The sequence below is a fragment of the Thamnophis elegans genome, chromosome 10, assembly GCF_009769535.1.
Source record: "Thamnophis elegans isolate rThaEle1 chromosome 10, rThaEle1.pri, whole genome shotgun sequence".
In the NCBI taxonomy this organism is placed as follows: domain Eukaryota; kingdom Metazoa; phylum Chordata; class Lepidosauria; order Squamata; family Colubridae; genus Thamnophis; species Thamnophis elegans.
Genome location: NC_045550.1, coordinates 29389830 through 29413555, shown reverse-complemented (window position 1 = coordinate 29413555; position 23726 = coordinate 29389830). Strand labels below are relative to the sequence as shown.

Here is a 23726-nt window from a genome sequence, read left to right as displayed (position 1 = left end):
TCTGGCAGCTCCCTGGAAAATTTTTTGATGTCGCTAACTATTGTTTTCAGGGAATGTGACATATAATGTAGCTATGACTGAGATTAAGAAGATAATCCTCCATTTTATTAAAATATTAGATAAAAGTCCTGACTGCATGATGAAGGTTATGGTCAGGACCATTTGTTATTGGCCACCAGTTATGGAAGGTTGGAGTTTCAAATCTAAGGGATCTAAATGGTGCAAAGCATAAGGAGAGGTGACGTGGAAATGAGGAAGAGAAGAGGAAAAGAGAGAGGAAAGGAAAGGAAAGATAGTCATACAGAAAACAAGATCAGAAGTTGGTCTGGTCTCATGCAGTACAAATGAAGGTGATTGTAACATCTAAAATGTGCATCATTAAGTATGAACTATATTGTAGTGAGTTTACGTGAAAGTAGGAGTTCCTTTGTTGATAATAGTTGCCTGTTATGATCCACTGAATGGTGATAATGGTAGACATTATCTAGTCATGATTTGGGGGAGATATTATGCAATATTGACTAAGATTAAGGGGAAATGTTATTCTGCAAGGTGAACATGAATGGATGGGTATGTCAGAGAATACAGAAAAAGTGTTGGGCCATTCAGAAATTAAAAATGAAATTTTCATCCATGCTTTAGTCATAAATCTACTCTTGTTTATCCAAGGCAAGGGAATGAATATCAATCTAAAAGCATAATTAATTTCTGGATTCATCATGAAATACGGAGTAAATTAGTGAAATATGCAAAAGTGATATGTCTCTGAATGTGAAACATCATTTTTTGGCAATGTCAAGAACGGTCTTGCAAAAAAATGAGTTTGGGGGAAAAATGAAAATAGAATACCAGCAGAAAGAAAGGGTACGTGTCCCATGTGACAAAGGATTATTAGATGATAGATTAATCTCCCAGTGGAATGAAGGAAGAATTGACATAAGGAAATATGATGTGGAAATTGCTTGGAAGAGATTTAAAAAATTATATCACAGAAGTACAAAGAGTTATCCAGTGGGAAATGGTGGAATGTTGAAATAAAAGATGATGTAAATATTATTTAAAAGGCACTTCTGCAAAATGAGAATGAGGGAAAGTTGTATTACAGAAAGACAATAGTTGTGAAGATTATAGCCAAGTAGAACAAGGTATCATTTTAAAAAAGCAGAGAATATGCAAGGTGATTTTAATGGAAATTGATAACAAATATTTTGGAAGGGGCACAAAGGATTGGGGGTTTTTTTGTGGTGAAAATAACATTTTGAGGATGTTGATTATATGAAAGTCCATTAATGGCTTACATTCATTTCCTTCTCTCCTAAGAAACAAGTGTTTGTCTGGAAAACGTACACTGCAAGTGAGGAAAGATCTATGTATGGTAATCCTTATCCATGAAATCTCTCTCTGCCCTATCATCTCAGAAGAACCTTTTTAAATTGCATCAAGATCACGGAAAATAATAATACCTCTTTATAGGCGCAGTGAGGCCACAGAATACTGTGAGCAATTCTGTTCACCGTGATACACCATCAGGCTCTTAAAACAAATGCAGAGAAGAGAATGCTTAGGGGAGACCTGATAGCAGTCTTCCAATATTTGAAGCACTGTCACAGGGAAAAGAGTGTTGAGTGAGTTATTTTCTCCATAGCACTTGAGAGTAAAGCAAGAAGTAATAGGTGGAAGTTCTTTTGAATATCCAACCTGAAAATAAGGAGGAATTTCCTACCAATAAAAATGATTAACTGATGAAACATCTTGCCTCCCTGATTCATGGGTGCTACTGCATTGTTGGAGGTTTTTGAGAAAAGATTGGATAATCGTTTGTCTAGGATGGTATAAGGACTCCTGCCTTGGGCAGGGGGTTGGACTAGAAGACCTCCAAGGTCCCTTTCAATCCTATGAGGCTATGATTACTATGAGCATGTTCTACTACTAAAAATGTGAACTCTTAATCTCTCATCTGCAGTCCTCTTCTTTTAAAATTGCATTAAGACAATGTAAATTAAATTAAAGCATGTAAAATCATGTTTACTTTTATCATTTTATCTTGGCTGTCAGTCATTAATAAAAACCAATTTAGCTAGAGAAAGATAGGGTGAAAAGCTTCATGGTACAGAAATAGGTTAGGTTATAGGTTTATTACATTTATATGCCGCCCTATTCCCCGGAGGGACTCAGGGCGGCTAACAAACCCAAGGGCGGGAGTAATACAAAACAAAAAGGAACCAACAGACAAGATACAGAGAGGGTTTAAAAACGATCAACAGTCACCCAATTCAAGCGGGGAAGGGAACTCGTCAACCCCAGGCCTGTCGGAACAGCCAGGTTTTAACGGCTTTACGGAAAGCCTGGAGGGTGGTGAGCGTAGAAATGGTTTCTACACAAAACATCTGTAGTAAGCAAGCATCATTTCACCAGTGAAGTCTGATGCTTAAGTGCTGGTGAATCAGGTCACAGAGAATAATATACTAAGGGAGCAGAAGACAGCTTTATGTAATGGCATTTATCTATTTCCATAACCTCTGGTTTTCTGCTCCAGTGCACTCCATGCCATCAGTTCAAAGGCGAAGACATATCATCTGGCCAAACAGAAATAGTTTCATTCATAAACACTAATGGCATATTTATGAAATCATTTGTTTAAAAACAAACAAACATGCAAGTATATTGTTTATCTTTCTTTCTTGCAAGGCTACAGGAAGATATTTACATCGGAGGGCAGTCTACTGCCATGCAGTGGATCTGAGGTATCCTGCTTGGTCCAGACACCAAGGTGGGGAGATGGAAGCAAACAGGAAAGGGTGAGAGAGGAACAAACGTTGGACGGCAGCTCTGTGCCCGGCGGGTGTATTAAAAGAGAAACAATTGGTCACTATATATCAGAATCCCGAAGGATCCAGGCCTCGGGTGGTGTGAATGATGGGAGATGGCTACGGTTTCCAAGAGGGGCCCGCATGAACTTGGATGCGAGGCGCCCTAGTAACCGTTCGTCGGAGAGGAAAGTCCCCCGGTCTTTTGACTGGCTGCGATCTGTCCCTCCTTTCGCCTCGCCCACAGGAGCTGTCAGTGAGCGCTCTCTCCACACGGAGGGAGGGAAGGAGGGAGGGGAACGCCGACCGGTTTTAATCTCCCGGGGAGGATTCCGCAGCTCTCCTAATCCTCCTCCTCCAACCTTCCCCCTCCACCCGCAGCTCACGAGCACTTCAGCGGACTCCCCACGGCTGGCTTCCCCTCCCTCGTTTCCCCCGCCCCGTCTCTAGCTGGAGGGGGCGGGCTGGGGCTGGGGCCGGGGCCGGGGCCGGGGCTGAGGCGGAGCTGGGCGGCTGGCCAAAGTGGCTCCAGGCGGGGCCGGGCTAGCCCGTGGCGTTTGTTTCCCCTGGCAAGAAGCGCTGCTTCCCGACCCGCTGCGTTTTGTGTGCGCGCAAGCGGGAGTGACTCGGCGACAAGGCGTGAGCTCAGAGTGGGCTGCGAGTGAGGGGAAGGCGGCGGCGGCGGCGGCGGCGGCGGCAACAACACTATGAGCGGGGCTGGGGCGGCGGCCAGCGTGGCTGCCGCTTCTCTTCTGGTGGGGAAGAGCGAGAAACTGGACGAGGCTCAAGCGCTGGCCCGCAGCTGCGCTGGAAGACCCGACTTCCAGCCTTGCGATGGGCTGTCGCTGTGCGCCACACACAGTCACGGCCGCTGCTTCCGTCTGCACTGGTGCTGCCATCTGGGCTGGTGCCATTGTGAGTACCGAGGGCGAAGGGGGCTGGGATGGGCGCGGCGGATGGGACGGAGGAGGAGGAGGGATTCGGCGGTCCCTGCAAGCTGCTGCCTTCCAGATGCTCCCTCCGCGCTGTTGCAGGGAACTCCCTGGCTGAGAGCTGCAGATCCGTGGCGAGGCGGGCGGCGGGCGGGCGGAGGTGTGGGGAGCCCTTCGGAAAAGGGAGAGGCTGGTTAATCACACCGGGGACAGAGAAGACTCGGTAGTCTAGTCCTGAGCGGGGGGGAACCCAAACCCTTTGCTGGGTTTCGGGTTGTGGCTTTTCCTGTAGACGGAACCGCTTGGGGGAGAAGCGGGGCTCTTGTCTGATTTCTTTTCCCCTCGTCTCGATGCCCTGGTGCCCGGAGCGAAGATTTGACGAGAGACTGATAGTGACAGACAGCACAGTGGCATCCGGAGCTTAGATGGATCTCGGTGTTCCCCCGGGGAAGAGAGCTCTCCCGAGGGCTTTGGGTACTAGGACAAGCCAAGAGAGGAGTGGGCTGGATCGGCGGTGGGTTGAGGGTGGCTAGGTAGGTAAAACGTCTAAGTGTGGCTGGGAGGGCGCAGCGCCCGTCGCGCCAATCAGCTGAGCGGCGGGATCGGCTGAGTGCTGCGAGCATCCCGGGGCCCCGATTGCCGCGCAGCACCGTAGCGTGGAGGACGCACCCGCTACATAAGGAATACATTCCTCCTCTTCATCATTTACCTTTTCGCTAGATCTTGATTGGGGAGGCAATGAAAGGTAGCAAAACACTTAGCCAAGCCACCCATAGCCATCAGACTCACTCACTCTCTCTCTCTCTCTCTCTCTCTCTCTCTCTCTCTCTCTCTCTCTCTCTCTCTCCCTCCCTCCCTCCCTCTCTCCCTCCCTCTCTCTCTCTCTTTACTATACTATAACTGCTGAAGTCATAGATCCCTGTATTAGACAAGAAGTACTATGGACAGTAAAAAAAAACTCTTGGCTTTTCCCATTCAATCTTTTCTTTATTTAGAGAAGGTTTGTGGCCCTCCTGATGCAGCTCCAACCAATATTAATCAATGTTGAGGGATGGTGGGAAATGTAACTCTACATTTGGAGGCTGCAGCTCTCTAAACCTTGAGCCAACTATTGTAGTTTGCATAGAATAATATAAATAATAGTAAGGGAAGCTTGCTGTTGGATTATAATTAAAAAGGCCATTCACATCTCTTCTGTGGCTGCATATGTAATTTGATATATAGCTTGAAGAATTAGCCCGAGAATGTCATGGAATGACATTATACCTAATACTAGCTGTCTAGTTTTCAAGTTACTGTTTTCACCTATTGCCTTAATTCAAATGTATTACTCTTACATAAAGAATGTTGTTGGCTCATCTTTTCTTTGTGTCCAGATTAGATTTTCTAATAGACTGATAACTCCTTAATGGTTCATCATCATCTAGAGTAAAAGATGGGACACTGAGGTGGATGGGTTATAAAATGTAAACATATAACTTACTTCCCACTTTTATCTGCAGGGGAAATGGCAGTAAGCAGAAGTAATGTTATCTGTCTGGAACTAGTCACAGACCAAATGTCAGCAGCTTGCTGTTGCCACTTCATTATCCAAAGCCAGAAAACTGGAAGGCAGAGCAAGGGGATTGTTACAGCGGATAAACAGCACTTTATGTTTCTCTGTAAGGATGCCATTGTTCTCATTCAAAGCTCCAAGGGTTTTCCCCCCATTCATAGGGACAGGATCATCTGTTAGAATCAAGTTTTAGGGCTTGTGCAAATTATAGCAATGTGCAAATTATTTTGTTTTCTGTTTTTGAAGTATTTTTCATTTGCAAATTAGAAGTTATTTTATCTCCGTCTGAAAGCTGCCTATCTCAAAAGAAAGTATAAAATTATCTGTTAATTGCAACTGTCTACATCTGAATTTCTACTTGTGGTGTTCTCATGTTTTCATCAGTTCTTCTTTTCTAGTAGTGCGTCAATATGCTAGCAAATGGCAATAAAACATACAATTCTTCTGACATGATGGGTAAAGGCAGGATGAAATTTGACATCTTCCCTATGTCTTGATTGCAAAAGTACCCTACTGATTACTATTCTTGAATTATAGGTTATCTTTCCTTCTGGTACCATGTTCAGCATTAAACTATGTCTGAGCAGAAGAGGTTTCTTCAAAGAATGAGTTATGTAATCCCTAGTAGTGTTCACTGATTGCTCAAGATAATGTTTTTATTTGCAGGCTACCAAGCAATCAGGCCTATCTGAATTTGCTGCTTTAATGCTTCTGATCACATGGCTGAGTTTATTTTCTCCACTTCCAAGCACCATACTCACAGCAGGATGGGTGCATCTTCTACAACCAAAAATGTGCTCCTGTAAGACAAGACTGTCTGTGTGAAAGCATTCAGTACAAGGGATTCCCAGTGTGACTGACTTTAGAATTTCCACACAGCCTCCTGCATCTACTCACTAAAAAAATATGGCAGTTTTTCTTTTATTATATATATCCCAAGTGGAAATCGCTTTAAAAAATTATGTCAGATTTGGCTTTTTGCTTTTGCTTATACTCCGATGAGGCCAACTGATTATGTGCCATTAAGTTATGGTTGATTCTTATTAAGCACACCAAGAGGCAAGAATGGTATCTATAGTGATTCCAGATTAAGCCTTTCTCATTTCTTGTAGAGCCAGAAAATAGGCCTGCCCCAAACATGAACACAATTACCAGGAATTGTAAAGACTTTGAACTAAATGAAGCAAGAATTTTATTCAAATCTGAATTGGGGCATCTTCTCTTATTTCTGGGATAGACTCCATGTGTCTGTATTAATTCACTTATTTTTGTAATATTTTGTAAACACAGATGCGGAGCCTTGAGAGAGGCTTCACTGCCAGTGAAGAGGCAAAAACAAGGTGTAGAATGATATGTCATGCTTTGCATCCCTCCCTGGGGAAGGAACAGGGCTTAAGCACAGCTGCAGACATAGGACAAAAACAGCAAGGAATGTGACTGTCTTCTTACAGGGTTATACCAAGGCAACACTTTCTAGGAACTTCAGTTTAAAATGGTAGATGATAATAATAATTTTCAATTAAAGCGTAAAGTGTTTCTAACTGGTAGATTCTTAATTTATATATGTTATTAAAATCTGATTTGATGTCAGATTGATATCCCACCTTCTTCTTGAAGAGTATAGCATACCCTCCTCTACTTTTCCCCCTACAACCACCACTCTGTGAGATAGACTAAATTAAGAGAGAGTGGCTAGTTCAAAGACAAACAACCACTAAAACACACTAGCTCTCATAGAAGTATATTTTTGATTGAGACAATGAAAAATGCAATTAATTGCATTAATAAGATAACATAGATGTGTCAGTTCTGCAATGGTTTGATATAATTTTGGAAGGTAATTCATAGCAACGTTTCCATCGAATAATTTACACACTTGTCTAATAATAATATTGTGAATTCACTAAGCTATTACATGATATCGACAAGCAGATTCTTGACGTATGAACATAAAGTAGTTACAAATTGAAAGCAATTTGAATGTGAAAACTCTTAGAATTAATTAGCATTTCACTGATTGGGCGAATATCTTTTTCACAGCTCACACCTGTTTATGCTATTCTGTACTTCCATTTACATTTATGATGAAGGAACAGGAAGTGGGGTTGTAAAAGTGGCAAGTATGAACAGATGTGGAACAAAATGAAGGATTAAAATCAAATCATTTCATTTTTCCATAGAGAAGGATTAATTTTGCATAATGCATTGATTTTTACTTTAGAGTTTGATAATAGGTTTTTTTTCTCCAAGTAAAAACCGGGATTTTTTGTAAATGCAACACAGTGGAATACAAAAAATGATACATTTCCTGTACTAACTTTTTCAAATATTATCTTTTATCAATCCACTGTTAAAAAGCAAGCTTTTAACATAGTCAACTTTATGAAACTCAAGAGATTTCATATTAGACATTACTTTGTTTAATTGTAAAGCAAATACAATTGTACAATCATACCTGTTATTTTCTTAAGGCATTTTCTCTCTCTGTGTGTGTCTCTCTCATCTATCTAGGCATACCTAGATATATGCATGCAAGCGCGCACACACATACACATATATACACAAACACATTAATATATTTCTAAGTTTTGGGGATGTAAATCATGTTTTATTATAATAATGATACCAAGGTTTCAATTGTAGAAACTACTTTGCAAAGATATTTAGCAACTGTGAATTCAGGAAGCATTTTTCACATGTATAAAATTATTTGAATTTAGGAAATCTCTTTTAAGACTATCTGGTCTGTTTCAAGAATGAATACATTTTAAGACTTGCAGGGACCACTCTCACCACACATCAGCTGATTATTCACTTGAAGGTATTCACTGCTGCTACCTAGATTGAAGTCCTTGTATTTAAAAAATGCAGTGATTCTTCATCAGTGTATAATATAATGGCTCAATGATATTTTTCTTAAACCCTTCTACTAGTTAATTAGCCTCAGTATTACAAAATGGCTTATTATTTTTCACGCTAATATATTATTACTTGAAAACATTTTCATTTTTTATTCTGATACACTGAAAAAACTACATTCAGATAAACACTTTTGAAATAGATTTAAAATATTTTCTTATTAAATTATCCCTTTTTTATTATTTTGAACAGATTGAGGTCATGGTAACCCTGTTAGCATTTAGCAGAATAAGTCATGACATGGAACTAACGTGATTAGAGAAAATAAAACAACAGAAATGTGAATTAAGACAATGTCTTTACTTTTTACTTCAGAATCTCACATGTGATCATCTAACATTTTAGTTTGGATTTTGTTTTATGTGTATGTTCCTGAATAACTAAAGATGTCCTTAAGGATTCTTATGATTCTTTATGTATTCATGATTTCTCAAATGTAGACAATTATATACATTCTTATTCTATAAGTTATAGGAATATTAAAACACTTTATCTTTACCTCAAAGATGGCAATATCAAATGATGCCAAATAAAAAGGTTATATTACATATCATCCTTCTGGTAATACTAACTGGCCATGGTAACAGAATGTTAGATTAGATGGATTTTTTGGTTGAATAAAAATTCTTTTCACACTTATATTGCACTTAGGAAACTTCCTGTCCCACTTTTTCATGAATGTTGTATTTTTGCTATTCAGATTCATAGCTCTAGAAACCATAATGTGGAATAAAAAAATCATACAACCTGTCATTTTACTCACATGTGCTTGAAGATTCCTCAAAGACATTATGTGCATAATGTAATGTATGGCTAGTTAAAAGGTATGATATATTGAAATATATTAATTTAGAGTAGGTGTATATCTATACCTTGAATTTACTTTGATAGCTAATCTGATTATTAAAAATAATTACTTCAAAAGGCTATAAGCATTTAATGTTTGCCATTTAATGCTCAAATTACTAGGTTTCAGCATACTGACAACTGGCCCTTGTGTGACCTCATCCAGCATGCCCATGTAGACATTAAATTGATGTATCCTGACAAAGCAGATCTCAGTGGACCTTATTCTGAAAAGATATGTTAAAGATTGCACTGTAAATTGAAAAATTCTATTAATCTTCATAGATTCATAGAGCAATCCTGCTGTATTCAATTGGACTGTTCTCTTAAGAACTAGGGTAACAGGTTACATCTGTGATAATGCCCATATAATTAAAATATTGTTAAAGAAAAGATTTGCTTTTGTTCTGTATATGATATATACATATGACAGTGGTTCCCAAACTTGGCAACTTTAAGGCTTGTGGACTTCAACTCCCAGAATTCTCCAGCCAGCAGAGGTGGTTGGAGAATTCTGAGAGTTGAAGTCCACAAGTCTTAAAGTTGCCAAGTTTGGGAACCACTGACATATGAGATCAAACAAGCATCATTTTAGAAGATATTCTACACTTTGAAGGATGTTTTTATGGGCTCTTATTAATTATGTTTGAAAACAGTTTTCTTAGTATTGCACACATGAAAATGAAGTATTAGAGACTTTGTAAATGCGTATATTGAAGAGAATAACTTTTGGTTTTAAGAGTCCTGCCCTAACCATAATATACAGACCATGAATCTCTAACACCCAACCAAGCCATATGTGTGATTGTCCATTTGCTAGGATTTGTCCATTTGCTAGGATTTGCATTTGGCTTGGATCGAGCGAACTGGTAGTGACAGCGGTGGGAGGTTTCACCTACCCACCTGGACGCTTCTGTGCATGCGCAGAAACGCACAAGGACACACACGTGCACATGAGCAAACCAGTAATAAAAATAATGGAAACCCACCACTGATTTGTATAGGTAATCAGTGCATGTACCTGTAGTGATACAGTTTAAGGCCACCAGTAACATTTTCTAAGAAGTAAGGGCTAGAGTGAAAGGGATGATGATACAAAGTGGGCAGGGCTCTTTAATATAAAGAGAGCCAATCTATATTGGTTTCATCTATATCTCGGGTGTCTTTTAAAAAAAACTATTAAATCGAGTTAAGTCCATTTTTTAAAAAAAATTCCTGCTTCAAAATGACAAGAAACTATGCCATTAATTTTTAGCAGTTTTGTTTACAGGGCATTATGGTACTGTAAAAATGTCACCAGAGGCTATATAGAGCTTTAGGGCTCCAAAGATTAGTTGATAACTGCAAACATTTCAGGGAGAAGTAGAATGCCCCAAGAAAGTGATTATAGAAGTGATTTGTTGTGCTTTTCTCCCTTGCTTTGATGGGCAATAGAAGTTTATAGGCAGTTCAGGTATTCTGAAACTGGATCGCAGAAGATAGCAGGCAGCTAACTTTGTTAAATGCAGGAAATCCAATAGCATTAAAAGTTTGCCATAATTTTTAATGGGAAACTGGAATTTATCAACATGCTGTGAAGCTTCAGTTGATTAGCTCAGCCATATATCCCATATATTTATGGTGGCTCCTTCTAGGGAAAGTAGACTACTTGAATCCCTAAAACATCTCACTATTCAGAAATGGAGCCTGTGTGCAAAACAATGCAATTTCTCGTTTTCCACATTCTCACAAGCCCCTCCCCTTTCCCTCCTGTCTGTGGTCTATCTTGACCCCAAAAAGTTAAAGTGTCTCCTTTGGAGCTATAAAATCATCCACCGTTTTCCAACAAAGGCTGCGATATTATGGAAGTTGCTCTGGGCACAAACAGTAATTCTCATTTTCTCTGGTAGGTTACTTTGGGTTATTTCCTAACTTTTTTCTGGTGGGTTTAGAGGGGCAATATTGAATTGCCACTTCCACGTAGAAAAACAAAGCATCTGTTTATGGAGAAGGAAGCTGCGTTTATCATGTTTGTATTGAAAAACAATATTTTTACTGCAGGGCTGGGGTGGGAGGAGAAGACTGTTCTACAGGAACCCATAATCTAATCGATCCTTTTAAACATCATAGAATCTCAGAGTTTTCACTTATGAAAAATATTCAGTCTTTTTAATGCCAAATTATAAATGCTTGTGGAAGGGCGGGATGTGTTTCAGGGAGAACATGGTTTTTAGAAAAAAGCGCACTCTTCCAAATTGCATTTACTTGTAAATATTTGCCCATCTTTAAATAATCAGATATTAGTAATTAACAGCTGCTTATCTATCTAGTTATTGGAGGGGTTTATAAACAAATCCAGATTTTCACAAGCTGCAGCCATATGTCTTCTATTCTTAGAGTTACTTTTGAATCAGTATGTTCTCAGTGTTATCTATCACAGTCTGATCAGAAAACATACCCTTAGTTTCTACTAAGTTCTATAATATCAGAATGAGCATGCATTTATATTGGGTCATTATCAAAATGTTTTCTACCAGGTGCCCTCAGTCATCAGAATATCTCACTGGCAACTAGAGAGAGGGTCTACTTGATGATGAACCCCTGCATTTGGATGTCCTTCTATTTTCCAGTGATTCTTGCCCGGCACTTCATTATCCTGCCACAGGACAAGAATATTATTATTCTGTTTTTCTAGTTACCTGCACTGAGCTACATTTTTGGTTTTATATATATTACAGTTTTTAACTTCTGTTTTTTCCATATCATGTGTTTATCACATGTACCCTAAAAGCAAAGGCATTTGGGTAGTATTTGTAGTTGCAAACAAAAAGAAGGAACTCTGATAGTGTAGAATGCTCTTTCACCAATCTGAAATAAAATGTGTAAAGCCATCAGTTGGATGGGAAAAAGATGCAATTGTCTTCTTTCTCTTTTAATGAAAGAATAAATATAATTGCCATGTGGACAATCTGTATGAGTCTTTTTCAAACTTGGCAATGTTTAAGATGTGTAGACTTCAGTGCCGAGAATTCCCCAGTCAGCATGCTATTATTCGTGGTAGGCTTGGTAATTGTACAGGTGGTTCCGCACAAGATTTTTATTACACAAACTATCTTCCTTTTTCACAAAATTTAACAGTAGTTCAAGCAAAGTTGTTTTCCATCTATAACCCTCCCAGTTTCCCCCCTGCTTCTTCCATCAGTTTTTTTTCCAGAAAATCCATTAAAAGGAGAATAATAAAATCCTTACACCCTTCTTTTTATTGATAAGAGCTTTCCCACTGAAAATTTAAAAAAGTAAGATTTATGTTTTCTTTCCGTGCAAAATGAAGGTTATTTTAAATAATTATAAAATTGGAGCCTTCTACTGAACTACTGTGGGGTAAAACAATTTCAGTGCTATTCCAACCAAGCATGCACAAATGGACTGCTATTGTGCCCCGTCAGCAGGAAATTGTGCCTGTTATGGATACAACTGAATGCAAAAAGGGATGTGGAAGAAAAGGAAGTGAAAGAAATTAAAGATAAAAGCAGAATGACAACAGGAAAAGAAACTGTCTCTTGTATGAAAACGTGTTAGAAGATTACTCAGAAGATTGAATGGAAATGGATACAAGGAAAGATTATATGGAAGCTGTTTGGAAAGAATGAAAGAAATGGCACAGAAAAAAAAGCTGGTGGAATTATAAGTGAAAGAGGCTGTAGAAGAAATAATGTGTGAGGGTGAATGGCTGTTGTGAAGTTAAATTTAAGAGAAATACATTGTGTATTCTGTAGAGAGAGAGTTGCAAAGAGTAGAGAGACTACTCTTGTGTTCTAGTAATTAAGGCACTAGGCAAGAAATCAGGAAAATAGGAGTTCTAATCCTGCCTTAAGCATGGAAGGCAACAAGGTCTCTCAGTCCATGAGAGAGTCAGCTTCACTTGGTTGAACCAAGAAAAAAAGGAGAAGAAGAAAAAAAGCAGACTCTGCACTTGTGGCAAAATGTGAGGAAGAAAAAGAAAGAATAGCTACAAAGGACACACAATAATCCAAGAGAGCAAAGACAGTTAAAACGGAATGATGCATATAAAATACAGTACAGCATTTTTGATGAAAATTTAAAAAAAACAACCCTGTTTTGGAAGTGGATGAAAGAACTAAATACTTTAGCAGTGGGACTAGAATTAAAATAAAATGATTATAAAACTGAAGTGAGGATATGCTGCTGGGAATATGTTAGACATGGAAACAGGATTGAAAAAGAGAAGAAATGGTTTAAAAATGGTGCTAATGTGTTAGTGTATCCAAGAAAAAAAAATGTTGAAAAGGAAGCCATACACAATCAATGGTAAGCATAGCTGTTATAATTGAAGAAAAGTTGACATATGGATGTGGTTTGCTTATAGCTGTGTATCTTGTTTAATATGTGTGTCAAGACTATTTATATTTGATGATTGAGGAATGTGATTACTGCTCTCCTCAACAGAGAGAGATGGGGGGGGAGTAAAAGTGAATATAAAAACCTCAGGGACAGGAGGTTCAATTTATTAAGTATATCTGAGAAGATGTTGAGCAGAATTATGATTTCATTCAATTTTTATGTAGAGGTATGCTTTTTTGTATGTTAGGAGAAACCAAAAGAGTGAACCCAATAAGAATATGTTTTTATGTAGTGTGGGTTAAAATATTAAAAAAAAAAATAATGGATGATTTTTTGAATGTGGACTAGATATATAAAAGTGAGGGACCCATGCAAAATAAATGCACTTTCATTATTTAGACAGAATGGATGACATCAAACCCTAAAATAAATTAATGAAGGAAGACCAAATGGTTTCAGAGGAAGAGGAATACAATGAAAGTTATGGTGGGATAAAGCTGCTAACTCAAAGAGAAGTGAGGAAATTTAAACAGTAAAAGGCAAAGAATGAATTAATGTTTGGACATGCCGGAAAATGGGGTGATTTGTAAGGATAGGAAGGTATAGAGAAATGTTGATACAATTTTGCTGAAATGAATAAATTGACTTCTTTGATTGGGGAAAAGTCATTATTTACATTCATTGCTGACTGATAGCCACTTATGGACTTTCTGCATAAAATGAGAAAAATGATTTTGGGGGTTAGAGTTTTGATGATTAGAACAGATTATAGAAAGAATAGTACAGGTTTTATGTAACTTTATAGAGAGAGTTTTAAACGTATTTGTACTTATAATTGCTATGAAAACCACTTCTTTGTATCTTTTTCTTTCTTTTTTAATTTTAAATTTTTTCCCGTTCTTGTCCTTTTTGTTTTTTCTTTGCTTTTTTCCTTCTTACTTTATATTGCTTGTTTCAGTCTTTATCTTTTTATTTAAACATGTTAATAAAATTATATTTAAAAAAGGAAGATATAGAGAAATACAGCAATTGGTTGTTATGTAAATTACATTCAGTTATTTAGTCTCTCTCCTTTTATTGTATCACCCTTATTTTATTTTAATCTACTACTTTATGCTTTTCTGTGCTTTACATAATGTTGCTTGCACTGGCATTATTTCCTTCTATGTCAGTGTTTCTCAACCTTGGCCACTTGAAGATGTCCTGGCTGGGGAATTCTGGGAGTTGAAGTCCGGACATCTTCAAGTGGCCAAGGTTGAGAAACACTGTTCTAGGTATTGAAGTTATTTTTATTAGAACACAGAATAAGAAGGGCTACATACATAAACAGACCAGGTGGTTGTGATTCCATTAAAAGGGGGGGGGGGGGAAAGTCAGCAATATCTCTACCTACTACCTGCCTCTGCACAGTTTATCATGCTTGCTTCCAGATTCTGGAAGTTATCACTCCTACATTTATTTTCCACATTTCTACCCCAACTGCAATCCAGAGATACTCAGCTGCTTACACAGATTGTAAAACCCAAGTAAACATTCATGGTGTAATCATATGCATAGAAACAATAAAACTATACTGTCCAAACATAAAGCTACAGACAATAAAAAACAGAAAATGAAAATGGCATGATCAAATCAGCTCTGACTTTTAAAGCTTCTGAAACATCAACAAGGAGAAAGCTACTCTGAATATAACTGGGAGGCTGCTCCATACGGCCAAAACAGCACCTTTTCATTGCAATTGCTCAGACCTCCCCCAAATACTGGAACAATAACAGTATCCCTCTCTTTGCTTTAATTGTTCAGACAGTATTGGTTGGAGAAGGTGATCCTGCAAATATCCAGGCACTGAGCCTTAAAGGAATTTATAAGTTAAAACCAGTACTTTAAATTGTACCTAGAAACCAATTAGCAACCAAGGCAATATCTGCAAAATCAATATTATATGCTCCTATCAATGCCAGAAAGCATGTGGGACCATCCATTTTGGACCAATTGTAACTTCCAATTAGTTTTTTAAGGATAGAGGCAACTATAACATGTTACAGTAGCTCAGCTAGGTAAGAGCACGAGTTACTGTAGATAAACACGTCTACCTCACATAGGGTTGCAACTGATGCACCACCCATAATCCCCTCTGGCCAGTTTCTACCTGCAGGGGCTGGGAGACCAGAAGGAGCTCCAAGTTGTGAGCCCTGATAGGTATTACTTGCCAGTCAAGGAACAACTCTGGTGGTGACAGAGAACCCTGAAGTATCACCAGCAAAGTAATCTTTCCCAGCTGTTGTGTTTTATTATGGTTCATTGCACAGTCAGCCAGATATCTAGATTGTATTGAGCCCTTCCCAAGGACCAGGGATAAACAGATTTTGTTTGATGGTATTAAATGCATGTTTAGGGTAAGAGCTGTTCTGAGTAAAGGTGCCTTTTGCAACTGATGGTGATTTTGTCAATTGATGATAGCATTAAGTGGTGTTCTGATGTTTTGGGATTGCACCTGAGCTGCCTGTTACCTTTGGTATTATTTTTGCTTTCTTTTGCCACAGCCATCCTATTTGCAGGTTTTTGTATTCTATGATTTTCTTCAGTTCTTTCTCTTTTATTCTGCTGACTCCAGATCCTCCCAGAATGTAAGCTGTTCCAAGTAAAGCTGCCTTTTGCAATTGATTGATGGTTCTTTTTTATTTCAATATCCTTTTCCCTAATCCTGCTTTTATATGGCATAGTCAATGCAATCCTATTTTCTTCTTACTTGGCTTAATTATCAGAATACTAGTGGCTTTCACGGCTTTAAAATCTCTTCATTTCCTGTCTTAGAATGTCTCACTAACAACTGCAGCCACAACAGCCTCCGGGTGGCACAAAGAAAAAATAACACTCTGACAAATGGCTTAGTTGTATAATAGTATATCTAAAATTAAAGAATTTCAAGATGGGGGCAGAAGGGGGAATCTACTATTTTACAGAATATTTATTTTCTGTGATTGAAAGGAAATATATGGAAAAAAGTTAAGGGGCTGTCAACCAGATGCCTTCAGGAAGCCTATAAGCTAAGCATATTCTTGTTTTAGATTTTCAGCATCTGGCTGAAATAGCATTTTTTCATGATCTAGTTAATTTCTACGAAGTAAAATTTGATTTCAATAATTCTTTTCATGTCTTTTGCAGGTAAATATGTTTATCAGCCTATGACTCCAGTAGAACAGCTTCCAAGTACTGAAATACCTGTTCGGCCTCGAGGAACCATAAATACTATTCAGATAGCTGTCTCTCTCACAGAACACTTTTTGAAGTTTGCACCTGTCTTCCAAGCACCATTACCACCAGACTCCCCACGGTTTTGCACAATTTCAGACCTCTTTATTGACAATTACCGTGTAAAATGCATCAATGGGAAGATGTGTTATGTGCAGAGGCAACCTCCTGCTCTCTCCTATAAGATGAAGCCCCAGGAGGTCCCCACACGCAATGCCTTAATTTTGAGAGAGAATAACACACCAAAAATAGATCATTGCTCATCCCCTTCCAGTTCTGAGGATTCTGGGATCAATGCTGTTGGGGCTCATTATGTAGAGTCATGTGATGAAGACACAGAAGAAGGAGCAGAGCTAAGTTCAGAAGAGGATTATAGTCCAGACAGTAGCTGGGAGCCAGATGAGTGTCCCCTTCTATCACCCTCACAGTGTGAACTAGAAGTAATTGAAACCATAGAAACCACAGTGTGAAATTTTGAGCTGGGAGCTAGCTAGGCATATTAAAATAACACTGGTTTTCTAACATTTATACTGGCATTTTTGACAGGTCCTTTTTTGCAGTGTACTTGATATCCCCCAAGGAACACAGTGACAATATTTAACCATCTGTGAATTAATTCCTTGATACTCATTCTACCAATGAATTTCCAGGAACCCTGCTGTATAGCTCAAAAGATACCAGAATTGGTATCTTTAGTTACAGACTAACCCTCATCGTCATGAAGATCAGCTAAATTGCAATGGTCACAGGTTATCTTATAAGCAAGTGATTTTCAGACTTTGGTCTTAGCACAAAATCTGGATTCCAACATGATACAAACACACACTTTTCCCAAGAAGGACATTTGTGTGTTTGCAGGCATTCTGTTATTATCAATCAGTCCAATTTTATTATGGTCATAGACTGCATAACTATTATGTATGGTATTATGTATGGTAGTCTAGGGATTAAGAGTATCAGTGGCTTACACCACGTCCTACAATCTTTTCAGGTAACCTGTGGTATATACATACCACTGATTAAGAACCCTCTTTGAAATTATCTACTCTGAAATAAGCAATTGGTTGGGGATTTCTCATTTGGAATAAGGATTTAGCCTTTTGTGCATTTGCTGAATATCAATAGGAGGTTAGCCATACCTTTGATGAGCAGAGCTAAATCCGTAAGCAAACAATCTTAAACTATGTGTATTATTTTATGTAGGAGACAAGAAGCCATGACTCTCCCCACTAGCTCAGATGTTAGGTACATCTTTCTAAATGACCTGCATACACTAACTTCTTTTGCCAGCTACAGAGTAACTCAGGAGATTGCCAGCATAAGCACAATACTCAGCCAATAGAACTGAAACTGTTTCTACAACAAGAATATGTCAGAGAGGCCTGAATTAAAATCCTTCAAAGGATACATTATTACACTGCCAACTGACCATTATATATCATTCCACTGATATATAATCTGATGCTAAATACTTAAATTACTTTCTGTATTAAAACAGAGAACAAGCTGGATTTTATCATAGAAACAAACCATATATGAAAGAGCTACTCATCTGAAATAAGTATACAGTGACTACAATTTCAGTGTATATTCTCATGATGAAAATTAGGATTATTTTTTAGATCAGCCAAATATAGCTTGGCATTAACCCAACGTAAAACAACAAAACAAAACAAGAAAGGAAAAGAGGGGGGAAGAGAAGGTTAAGCCTTTTGCTCCCAGCAAAGGGCAGCCATAAACTTATGATGTTTAGAAAAATCAGGAAAACTAATCAGGAGATGTAACAGTATCTGTTTTAAAGAGATTAACACAGACTTTTTTGCTATGGACACATTCAATCAGTGCACTTGCAAACTGAAGAACAATTGTAAATGGTATATGAACTGACTTAAGAAAGTATTTCAGTATAGAATTAGGGCAATAGAATTTAATAGTTCCATTTATTAATCTGTACATTTGGTAACTCGGGATTTACATTTAGTACCGGCTCTATTCTATTATCTATTTAAATTATTCACTAGTAGGTTTGACTGTAGCTAGATGAAAAGAAGATGTCATGGTAGTTTTAGCCTCTGACATGCAGTATTTTGATTTAAAGAAAGAATCTGAAAAAAAAGCAGCCAATTATTTTCTTCTAGCTTTGCTTAATCATTGTTTATGTTATTCAGTATAAAACAGTGAAAAGTGTATAGTGGAAAGAGATCTTTATATCCCTGATGTATTTGTGCCTCCATTTTAAGTTTACACAATATGGTTATCCTCTCAGAAGAAGTGCCCTGCTAATCAGTTTAAGGATTATGGCCCTTTGAGCTGTAAATGTACATTTCCCCCCAATATTTTAAAGTAAGAATTTCAAATACACTTAAATGGTCATGTACCAGTGGATTAAAATGTTTTACCTCCTAACCCTTTTGCATTCGCTCTTGTGGTACACAACTGATTCCCCCCCCCCCCCTGTAACACTAGGGCATCTATTAATAAATATAGCCCTGTTTTATAATGGTTTAGTTAACTCACTTCCATTAAGTTTAGCTAAGAATGGTAGCATATAAATATGTACAGTTGTAACTCTCAGTATTAGATTATCTTATGCTGTGTTGTTGAATGCTGCTCTTTATATACAATCTTGACACATAACTAATAACTAATTTTTATACATACACTCAGACATAGGCACTTTTAGAAAATATTTAGATTGCAGTGTATTATGAATGATTATAAAATATGTACTTTAAAATATACAAATATTACCTTAAGAAGTAAAACAAACTATTTATTCTGATAAGTGATACTAAAATAATGCATTTCTTGCCCCCAAAAGAAAGAAAAAACACAGCTTTAGCTATCATCAGAGATAAAATCCTTTCTTAGTAGTTCTGAAAAAATTACAGCATTCTTCTAATTTTTAAAGAGAACACTGTTTCACTATAGAATGTTATCTTGGGATTCTTAAAGATTTTCTCAGGTGATGTTAAGAATTCTTATGGATTTTATAAAAGAAACTGCATAAAATATGATTATATACTCAAATTATTTGGAACTGGAGATTTAAAATACAGCTTGTCTGGCTGTGTTAAGTTTGTGACTGACTATCTCATGTTGTTGTTGTTTTTTTTAAAAAGGAAGAACTGGGAATTTTGGGAATCCCAGAGGAATTGGAAATTACATTTGAGAGCAGAAACAGGGCAGGTTTGAGGGAACACTTTAGTTCTATTTATTATACTGAAGAATTGTGATATTGCTACTTTTTTGCAGGACAGAAGGCACAACGATCTAATCAGGCTAAGATTAGATGAATGTATTCTGAACTGAGAAATGAGAGCTGGAAAAAAATCAGTCCAGGCTTACATCAGGCATTCTTGATCAGACTATTAATGAGCAATAGTTGCATACAATATTAATCTCTTAAAATTACTCTGTTTCAAAATCTTAAGCACAACAGTCAAAGTTGTCTTGTTCTGGCTTCTTTGGAGATTTCTTCAATGGAAGCCATGCAGGATTTGATTGACTGATTCAGCACGTAAATACTGTGTCTCAAACTATTCTCAAGAGCACATCATTGTTTCATGTAAACTTCTCACAAAATAATAAATGTGAAGATTGTTTTTGCACAACCATAAAGTAAAGTGGATTTCTTTTCCACAGTTTTGTGGCACTACAAATGTTCATGTCTTGATGTGAAATGGGTGTGTTTGATGTTACCTTTCATCATATGTGAATGTACATGGACACGTAAAGTAAGATGAATTGGACGTAGCATAGAAACCATCACTTGAGAAACAAGTGTTGCGTAACAGGTCCACTTACCACTGTTTCATTAATACCACATTATATAAAGTCATTCTATAAACTTTTTGAAAGGAAAAATTTTCATTAGTAATTATCTGAGTTCTCATGCAGGAAACTCTAGACCTACTTTGCCTTTCCTGTAATATCGACCCAGGTATTTTGTACTTCTGCCAATTATTATTTACTTCCAACATAGATGAACAAAAATGTATCAAGATTTCTGCTCTCTCTGCAGATTTAGAGTCTAGATAATAAATTTAAAAACCATATACAAAAACCATATATATTTGAGCAGAATCATCTGGAAGGTTTTAACAACAGTTTAAGGAACATTTACACGTTCTAGCAATATTTGCCAGAACTTTCATCAGCTTTATATATAGTAAAGCAATTCAGAAGGATAATGTACATGGAATATTCTCTATCTGACCTCTTGCAATTGGATGAATAAAATAATAGCATAAAGTTGATTTTACTTGAAGCTTCTTATAATCAAAATTCACTTCCATGGTCTAAACAAGGCCTAAATGCTTTAAGAAATGTTAAACATTTCTTTGCTACAATCCCAAAGGATAATAGTTGTAGATTAATATCCTTCTATTGCTACCAATATTTATTTTTATAAAATCTTTCAATGTTCAACTTTTATAGACGTTTCAATATGTCGGATATTTAAATTTACTTGCCAAATATGGAAAGTCACTAATTGAAAACCGTAATTAATAAAAACTCTGAGAAGTTTGAGAGTAGAACCTATTCTTCCCACTACTCACATTATTTAAAGTAAAACAAGACAGATGAGGCCCTTCACTGAATCTTCACTTTAAATAAAGATTAATATTAATATTTGCCTTGAAATATACTCGTTTTTTATTCACCAAAGAGAGTTTGTATACTGCCCAACTCTAATCAAATCTGGGCACTTTGGAGATGTAAAGCTGAAATAAGCTTTTTCATTAATGCTTTGCAAGATTTTGATTTTTTAGGGATACTAAACAAATCACTTAATCTATTTAAAAAAACCTATTTTAGAGAATAGCAGGATAAAATGTAAGAAACTGTTTGGGCTACAAACATTAAATGGCAACACAATTTCTGAATCACATCTTCGATGCAGAACTCAGATTAATCTTCATATAAAATCAAAATTATTAGAGTGTTTCAGTATGCTGTAGAATCGTATACACTTATACATAGCATAGAACTGAAACTGCAAATGGCCTCAAAGCTTATTACATGGAAGATCAGCATGAATTGTAGATGGAGAGAGATTCTCATCCCATTGTGAGAGGTACATATAAAATAAAAAGAACTAGTAATATATTAATATATTCACAACTATTTTCTAATGTTGGATCTCAAACTTTTGTTTAATATATTGTAAACGTTATGTAGAAGTTTCTTGGGAAGCCTAAAGGCAGAACATGAGCATATTAATTCTCACTGTTGTTTCTCACCAACTTAAATATTAGAAATACACTGTTTCTGATCTCAGAGACAACATATGCCCATCAAGTAGCACTGATAACTCTATTCTGTTAATTATTATGACTAATCATTGACTTTAATAGCCATCAACATATCTCGTGGCAGCAGATTCCATAATTAAGCTATATGATTAAGGGTTTCCTTTGTGTCTTCTGAATATTTTATCATTCTACTCATTAAGAATGTTTAGTGGAAAAGGGGAAAAATCTTTTCCACACTATACATTATTTATCAAAACTCCAGCATTCATTTCTTTCATCTGAAGAACTGTTAACACTCCTGGTTGATCTTTTTTAGAACTTTTCTAGTTCTGATTATGCTTTGTAAAATATGGCAAGCAGAATTTTTTAAACAATATTTTGTGTTTGGCATATCATACTTTTTTCTTTTATTGGTTGATAACTCTAGTATTATGTTCTTTCCTTTTTGGTTTCTGATTGTAAATAAAATAAAAACAATGTTGAAAACATGGATATGACAGCTTTTTTTCCCATTAAAATAGCAACTAATGAAAATTTTGACCATTCATTTATGCATGTGAAAATGAAAAAGTAACATGTTTTAAATGTCTTCAGACACCTTTCTTTCTTTTATATAAGCTAAATATGTAAAGTAAATCAGCCACCTCTCTTTGCCATGGTTATTAAGCAAATCACTGCAGTTAAGTGAATCATGTGATCATTAAGCGAACTCGGTTTTCTCTATTGACCTTCTTGAGTTTCCCAGCTGGGAAAATGGCAAATGGCAATCAATGACCCAGGGCTCTGCAACCATTGTAAATACGTGTCCGTTGCCAAGCACCCAAATTTTGATCACTTGACTGTGGGGATGCTCCAACAGTGTTAAGTGCAAAGATCAGTTGCTGGTCATTTTTTTTTCAGTGCCACTGTAATTTCAAATGGTTGCTAAAGGAATGGTTGTAAGTCAAGGACTTTCTGTATTCTGAATTATCTTAAATTGATTACAAAGCATTGCAAAGTCTAGGTAATGTCTGAATTATATAGTCTAATCAATGCATTCCTCAGTGGGTTATTTCATCCACACAGGGATCAAGGAATTCTGGATTAGTAGGTAATCTTTGCCTATTTCAGTAACAATGTGAATCCAAAAGAGTTGCCTGTACAGTTACTGAAGGAGGTATTATGTTTATGGTAAACAGTTCATATAACATTGTCCACATAAACCAAATAAAAAAACCTAAGAAATAGAAATACACCCATTCCAATAATTCTAAAAGCATTCATATGTTTGTGTCTGGCTGTTAAAAATGTACCAATTTTGTTGTATTTAAGTACAATGACAATAAAGATTATATTTACTTATACTTCCTTAGACTACTGGAAGTACAAAATAACTTTGCAATGTTTCTTAACCCATTGTTCTTTTCTTTATGTAACAAGCTATAGACCAGGTATTTTTTTAGCAGGAATACAAGTAGTCCTCTATTTAAAACAGTTCGTTTAGTGACTGTTCAAAGTTACAATGGCACTGAAAAAAAGAGTTATGACCAATTTTCACACTTACGACCATGGCAACATCCCCACAGTCCCATGATCAAAATTCAGATGTTTGGCAAGTGGTTGATGTTTATGACAATTGCAGTGTCCCAGGGTCATGTGATCCCATTTTTGTAACCTTCTGACAAGTCAGTGCGGAATCCAGATTCATTTAACAGCTATGTTATTAACTTAACAGTTGCAATGATTCACTTAACAACTGTGGCAAGAAAAGTCGTTAAATGGGGCAAACTTGCTTAACAAATGTTTCACTTAGCAACATTTAGTAAAATTTAGTAAA

The 23726-nt window shown here is 37.0% G+C and overlaps 1 protein-coding gene across 1 annotated transcript; it reads left to right on the top strand.

Annotated features, from left to right (window-relative positions):
- Positions 1-3353: 3353 nt before the first annotated feature.
- On the top strand, positions 3354-17937 carry C10H3orf70 (chromosome 10 C3orf70 homolog). Its single transcript, XM_032225770.1, has 2 exons — positions 3354-3722; positions 16566-17937. Exons 1-2 carry the CDS (start codon positions 3515-3517, stop codon positions 17120-17122), a joined length of 765 nt encoding a protein of 254 aa, XP_032081661.1. The 5' UTR covers positions 3354-3514; the 3' UTR covers positions 17123-17937.
- The last annotated feature ends 5789 nt before the right edge of the window (positions 17938-23726 follow it).